General features: G+C 39.2%; 1 protein-coding gene across 1 annotated transcript; it reads right to left on the bottom strand.

Annotated features, from left to right (window-relative positions):
- LOC109226356 lies at positions 983-2,316 on the bottom strand. Its single transcript, XM_019391140.1, has 2 exons — positions 1,985-2,316; positions 983-1,654 (listed from the first exon to the last, which is right to left on the bottom strand). Exons 1-2 carry the CDS (start codon positions 2,132-2,134, stop codon positions 1,148-1,150), a joined length of 657 nt encoding a protein of 218 aa, XP_019246685.1. The 5' UTR covers positions 2,135-2,316; the 3' UTR covers positions 983-1,147.

Here is a 7,015-nt window from a genome sequence, read left to right as displayed (position 1 = left end):
TTATCATTGTCATTTTGAAAATTGTTAAAAATGATTAATAGATATACTAACGTTGGCTTGCCTAACAAGTCAAATGTTAGGCGCCATCACGATCTCGAGGGTGAGAATTACGGGTCGTGACAATAATTCGTTGCTTTATCGTATATTTTACCTTAATTGTGTATTTCCTCTGTTCTAAAAAGAATGGCATAGTTCAAAGTACGAGGGTCAAAGTACTTAACTTTAAGTGTGAATTTGAACATAGATACTTTATGTTTTTGAAAATAAAATTTATATTTTCGGAAACTACATAAAAGTATTAGAAGTCATAATAATTTATAATTCATACGCCCTCCGGTCCAACATAAGTGATTTTTTGGATGTTTTCACACAAATTGAGAAATTCACCTTTTAGCATTAATTAGCAATGAAATTGACCATATTAACCTTTACTATCTCACATAAACACTCCTAACACATATTCCAACACCATTTACTTCAAGGACAATGTAGGAAAAAAAATAATTAATTCATTCTTGAAATCTGGAAAAATCACTTATTTTGGACCACAAGAAAAAGGCCAAAAAATCACTTATTTTGGACCGGAGGGAGTAATATTTATAAAATATTTAAGAAATACAACAATGTCGTAGACTTCTCAATAGTAATGGTGCCAATTCTTTTGAAAGGTAGGGAGTAGTTATTATTTGGATTGAATTTATGGCTTTTATCCTTCAACTACAAATTAAATTGCTTTATCCTAAATATCTAATTTTGGATTAAAAAAATTTGTTAGAATATTTAAAGAGTTTATAAATTGTGATGGGTTGCATTTGACTGAAAGTTAAATTTCAAAAGATTATTAGAACAATTAAAGTCGAATAAATTGCAATTTACCCCCTCTTGCGTTTCCTATATCGACTAAAGTGTTAAATTTAGCTTCACGAGTGATGAACAAGAATATAAAATACTTTTCTTATTCATATACCAAATTAAAAGTAGATAATGTCAAATGTGCTAATGAAGGAGATGAAAACGTAGTATGGTAATGAGAATAATAGTATTAAACATGAAATTTTGTTCAACATGAAATCAGTGACATACCATCTTGAATTAATCACACATGCAACCCTTCAAGTAATTAAGGAACCATTTGCGTCGTTATGATTTACTTGTCCCACCAAAATTTGCCTGACTTCTTTTCTTCAATGACAGGTTTCTTTGCCTCCGTAGCTGGCTTCTCTTCAGTTTTGTTCTCTACTAGAGCTTCAGATTTTGTTGCCTCTGTTACGGGATTTTCTTCTCTGCTTGAGTCTCCACTGCTTCTTTTACTTCCTCTTCTTTCTTCTCTGCAAAAGCCTGTGCCCTCTGTTTCTGATTTTACTTGCTCAATTTTCGTCTCTGTTTCTGATTTTACTTGCTCAGTTTTCGTCTCTGCTTCTGATTTTACTTTCTCCTCTGTAGGAGTCTCGATTTCTGATTTTACTTCTTCTGTTGCTTTTTCAACGGATGTTTTGGCATCTGGGGTCTCTACTTCTGGTGCTTTTCTTGTGTCAGTCGTTATATGGGCATCAAGTACCGTCACAACTTCTTCTGTTTGGGGTTCCGATGGTTCAGAAGTTTCTGTGGTACATGTCTCCTCTTTCACTTGTTCTGAGTCTTTCCCTTCTTCACTCTGCATCGGCGAATTAATATCAAGAATTAGCGAGATGCAAATAAATTTATCAACAATAACTTCCTTTGTTTCATTGGATATGATGGTGTTTGACTTGGGTAGTTGGGCACAAAAGGATTTTTTTTTTTTTGGCATATACTATTAAACTTAAAATAAAAACTTTAAAATTAAAGAGTTTTCAAATATAATAATGTGTCATTCTTTTTTAACATTGAGAAACTAGGCTAATGTCAAAGCAATTGCATTAAAAATATGTGAAACGTTGAAAATGTTTTATTTGACATAAATTTAAACAGAGAAATAGAGAGAGCCACCGTAAAATATGAATACCTCCTTGAACAAATTACCGAGAGACTGGCGTTTATCATCACCCACAATTCCTTCTTCCGCCGCCACATTTGCTACATTACCGTTGGAGGCCACTTCCGGCGCCGGAGCGGTACCTTCCAAGACCTTAGGCTTGCTTGCACATGCTCCCATTTTTTCTAAACAATGGATCAGGAGAACACCGATTGAGAAAATTGCCTTTTGTTTCAACGGGTTAGTAATTAATTAATATTTTAGGCCTTTATAAGCTCGACGATTGGAAGGAGGAAAGAGGCGATGATGTAACGAATTGATATCAGACAGAATCAGAAAGAATGATTGAGGGGAATCAAAATATGAAGGAAACAGAGGCGTTATATTGGGCGGGAATATGCTGTTCCTGACCTTCTGCGGCGGGGAGACTTCTTCGTTGGACTTCACGTTTTCTCCTTCTTATTTTTTTTCTTTGTTGTTTTAAATTTATTTTTATCTTTTCTGCATTTTATTGGTTAGTACATATTTATTTAGCTTTTTAACAAGGCAGAATAACCTAATAAATACATGTACTTATACCGATTTGAAATTCCGGCCCTTTACTCCACGAATTTTCAAGGGAATACTTGAACTTGTTCAAAATTGATATTATAAATACCTCCAATCCTCTTGATGCTCACTTGCCTGACATAGATGATACATCAGTGCGTAATAACCTGACCAGTCATTTTGAGTTCTAGCATCTCGTTCTATGATTTGAGAATTCGAGCGGCTTCTTATGGTGTATTATAACTTGCATGCATGGTTTGTTTTTTTTTTCGAGTAGTTTGGAATTGAGTTAATCGAGTAATTCTCAATTTGGAAGCTTCAAGTTGGAAAAGTTGACTAAGGTTTGACTTTTGAGGAAATGACCCCGGAATCAGGATTTGTTGGTTTCAATAGGTTTGGCAATTTTGGACTTGAGTATATGTTCATATTTGAATTTGGATGTTCCTAGATGGTTTGCTTATATTTGCTGAAAGTTGGCAATTTGAAGGTTTGAAAAGTTCATAGGTTTGACCGGGAGTTGACTTCAGTGCTATCAGACTCCTATTGTTGTTTTGAAATCTCGTATACGTACGTTTTGTTGATTGGGACTTGTATGCAACGTTTGATTGTGATCCAGAATGGTTAAACGTGATTCAGACGCGTTCGACAAAGTTTGAAGGTTTGAAAGTTAAGGGAATGATCTTGATCTTCGATTCTTGATTTGATGTTATTTATGATTTTTTTAGCTTTTTGGATAATTTTAGATAATGTATTTGGACTTTTTGGTTTGATTGGACGGGGTCTCGAGGGACTCGGGTGAGTTTCAGAGTGGTTTCGGACCATTTCGGATGTTGTTAGGATTGCTAGTTTTCTGAGGTCTCTGATGTTCTTCGCGATCGTGAAGGACTAACCCCGTTCGTGTAGTATTTTTATGCAAGCGGGATTTTTGTGCTTTGCATTCGCATCAGTAGCTCGCGTTCGCGAAGGGGTTATAAGCTAGAGGAACTTGGTTTTACGTGTTCGCAATGGTTTACCCCGTTCCCGGAGGGTAAGGGCAGTTGTGCATCACGAACGCGATGGTCTAGCCGCGTTCACGAGGAAGGACTGGAGTTGTATTTTGTGCTTGTTAGTTTGAGAGTTAAATAGTAGTAAATAACTCTAATCCCATATGTATTAGGAGTAGGACGTGTATTATATATATAGGGCTCATTGTATCATTGTCATAATTAATCAAATAGATTTTTCTCCCGTGCATTCTCACATGGTATCAGAGCATCCGCGAGAAGAGATCGTTGTGCGTCATTCCAGCGACATCCGGGAAGAAAGAACTCAGTCACCGTGTAATTTTCCGGTGACCTAAGTGACTGATTGCGTCAAAGTCACTAATTATCAGTGTTGTGCAAAATCCAACACCACCACAAGGTTCCCAAGAGAGATCCGACCAAACCCTAGAAAAATTTACCGAAAATACTCACCCACGCGCCGTCACGCGCCTGTCGGAGATCTGCTTCCGGCGGCGCGTGTGACAGACGCGCCGGCGCGTGTGACCTCTTCCGGTCAGATTTTGAAAAAATATTCTTCAGGACAGCTTTATCTCCTTGCAATTCCGAGTCCATTGGTACTATTTCCGACAGATTCCGACAACTTTGGAATTTTCCGGCGAGCTACAGTGATTTTTCCGGTGTGAACAGTGATCCCCAGAAAATTTCTGCTTTTTCCGGCACAATATTATAATGACATTCGTATCGGAAGCCTTTAACTCACAATCCGTTGGATCCAGTGCATCGAATCCAATCCAGATAGTTTCTTTACCGGATTATATTGAGTTCCTTCAGTACAAAGCACGTAAACAGACATCTTCAGGATTAGCCTCCGTTGTTCCAACAAATAGTAGCATGACTTGTGTCTCCCAATCTTCACCTTCTGAGTCTTGGGTCATTGATTCAGGTGCATCTGATCATATTTCTGGTAACAAATCTCTTTTCACTAATATTTCATATTCTCAATCTCTTCCAACAGTCACAATGGCCAGTAGGTCTCAAGCCATGGCAACTGCAATAGGTCAAGCAAGTCCACTTCCTTCCTTACCTTTAGACTCCGTTCTTTATGTTCCTGGTAGTCCTTTTAATCTCATAGCCGTTATCGCTTAACCAAATCACTTAAATTTGCTGTTTTATTTCTTGATGACCTTGTTTTTATACAGGAACGCAGTACAGGACGGATCATTGGTACCGGAGGTGAATTAGATGGACTTTATTACCTTATCCTTGAAAAATCACATGGACTCGCATTTTGTCTTCCTCCAAAAACTTGTACCGTTACTGATTCATCAGATTTGTTACATAAACAGTTAGGACATCCTAGTTTGTCAAAACTTCAGAAAATGGTACCTGGTTTATCTCACTTGTCCACTTTAGAGTGTGAGTCATGTCAGCTCGGTAAGCATACCCGCTCCTATTTCCCGCGGCGTCTTGATAATCGAGCAGAGTCACCTTTTACTTTAGTCCATTCAGATGTTTGGGTCCTAGTCAGGTCAGTTCTACCTTGGGATTTCGCTACTTTGTCAATTTCATTGATGATTATTCCAGATGCACTTGGATATTTTTGATGAAAAATCGGTCTGAGTTATTTTCTATTTTCCAGACCTTCCACGCTGAAATTCAAAATCAATTTGGGGTTTCTATCCGCACATTTTGTAGTGATAATGCCCTAGAGTATTTGTCTTCCCCATTTCAACAGTTTATGAACTCCCATGGGATTATTCATCAAACATCTTGTCCGTACACATCCCAACAAAATGGGGTAGCTGAAAGAAAGAATAGACATCTTATTGAAACTGCTCGTACCTCTCATACAATCTCATGTTCCGCTGCGTTTTTGTGGAGATGCAGTTCTTACATCTTGTTATCTTATTAATCACATGCCATCTTCAGGTATCCAAAATCAAGTTCCATTCTCTGTCCTGTTTCCCCACTTACCTTTGTTTTCTCTTCCACCCCGTATCTTTGGGAGTACGTGCTTTGTTCATTACCTTATTCCAGGAAAAGATAAGTTAGCTCCTCGTGCTCTTAAGTGCATATTTCTGGGTTACTCGAGAACGCAAAAGGGATATCGATGTTATTCTCCTGACCTTCAGCGATTTCTTATGTCTGCTGATGTTACCTTCTTTGAAACCCAATCATACTTCACAGGTCCAGTTAATCACTTAGATATTTCTAAGGTGCTACCAGTTCCTTCTTTTGGAGATTCAGTCCCTATCTCCCATTCATCTTCCTCCATAGCTCCACTATCTACAGTTCCAGTTGCAGCTCCACCACCTATAGCTCCAGTGCTACCACCGAGTCCAGTTCCACCACCTAGTCCAGTTCTACCAACTATAGCTCCAGTGCCACCACCTAGTCCAGTTCAACCTTCTACAGCTCCACCATTCCAGACTTATTATCGTCGTCCGCACCCAACATCAGGCCCAGCTGATTCACGTCCTGCACCTGACCCTGCTAATACTGCGGACTTGTCTCCTCTTAATCAACCGATTGCACTACGAAAAGGTATACGGTCCACACTTAATCCTAATCCTCATTATGTCGGTTTAAGTTACCATCGTCTCTTACCATCCGATTGTGCATTTGTGTCATCTTTGTCCTCTGTTTCCATCCCTAAGTCTACAGGTGAAGCACTGTCTCATCCCGGATGGCGACAAGCTATGACTGACGAGATGTCTGCTTTACATACGAGTGGTACTTGGGAGCTTGTTCCTCTTCCTTCGGGTAAATCGACTGTTGGTTGTCGTTGGGTGTATGCAGTCAAAGTTGGTCCAGATGGCCAGGTTGATCGACTTAAGGCTCGTCTTGTTGCCAAAGGATATACTCAGATATTTGGACTCGATTAAAGTGATACTTTCTCTCCCGTGGCTAAAATTGCATCAGTCCGCCTTTTTCTATCCATGGCTGCTGTTCGCCATTGGCCTCTCTATCAGTTGGACATTAAGAATGCTTTTCTTCACGGTGACCTTGAGGATGAGGTTTATATGGAGCAACCACCTGGTTTTGTTGCTCAGGGGGAGTCTAGTGGCCTTGTATGTCGGTTGCGCCGGTCCCTCTATGGTCTAAAGCAGTCTCCTCGAGCCTGGTTTGGTAAGTTCAGCTCAGTTATTCAGGAGTTTGGCATGACTCGTAGTGAAGCTGATCACTCTGTATTTTATCGATATTCTGCTTCAAATCTTTGTATTTATCTTGTCGTTTATGTTGACGATATTGTTATTACCGGCAATGATCAGGATGATATTAGTAAGTTGAAGTAACATCTCTTTCAGCACTTTCAGACTAAGGATCTGGGCAGATTAAAGTATTTTCTGGGTATTGAGGTCGCTCAGTCTAGCTCAGGTATTGTGATCTCACAACGGAAGTATGCCTTAGATATTCTTGAGGAGACAGGAATGACAGGTTGTAGACCTGTTGACACTCCGATGGATCCGAATTCTAGACTTCTGCCAGGACAGGGGGAGCCTCTTAGCGATCCTGCAAGATATAGGCG

The sequence above is a fragment of the Nicotiana attenuata genome, chromosome 5, assembly GCF_001879085.1.
Source record: "Nicotiana attenuata strain UT chromosome 5, NIATTr2, whole genome shotgun sequence".
Taxonomy (NCBI): domain Eukaryota; kingdom Viridiplantae; phylum Streptophyta; class Magnoliopsida; order Solanales; family Solanaceae; genus Nicotiana; species Nicotiana attenuata.
Note: the sequence above shows the minus strand (reverse complement) of the source record. Positions and strands in the feature narration are given on the sequence as shown.

Bases quoted from the DNA above. Each gene is read 5' to 3' on its own strand.
- LOC109226356 (XM_019391140.1), bottom strand. From the start codon at position 2,134: ATGGGAGCATGTGCAAGCAAGCCTAAGGTCTTGGAAGGTACCGCTCCG. The intron at 1,655-1,984 runs GTATTCATATTT...TCGCCGATGCAG, and splicing joins TCGGTAATTTGTTCAAGGAG to AGTGAAGAAGGGAAAGACTC.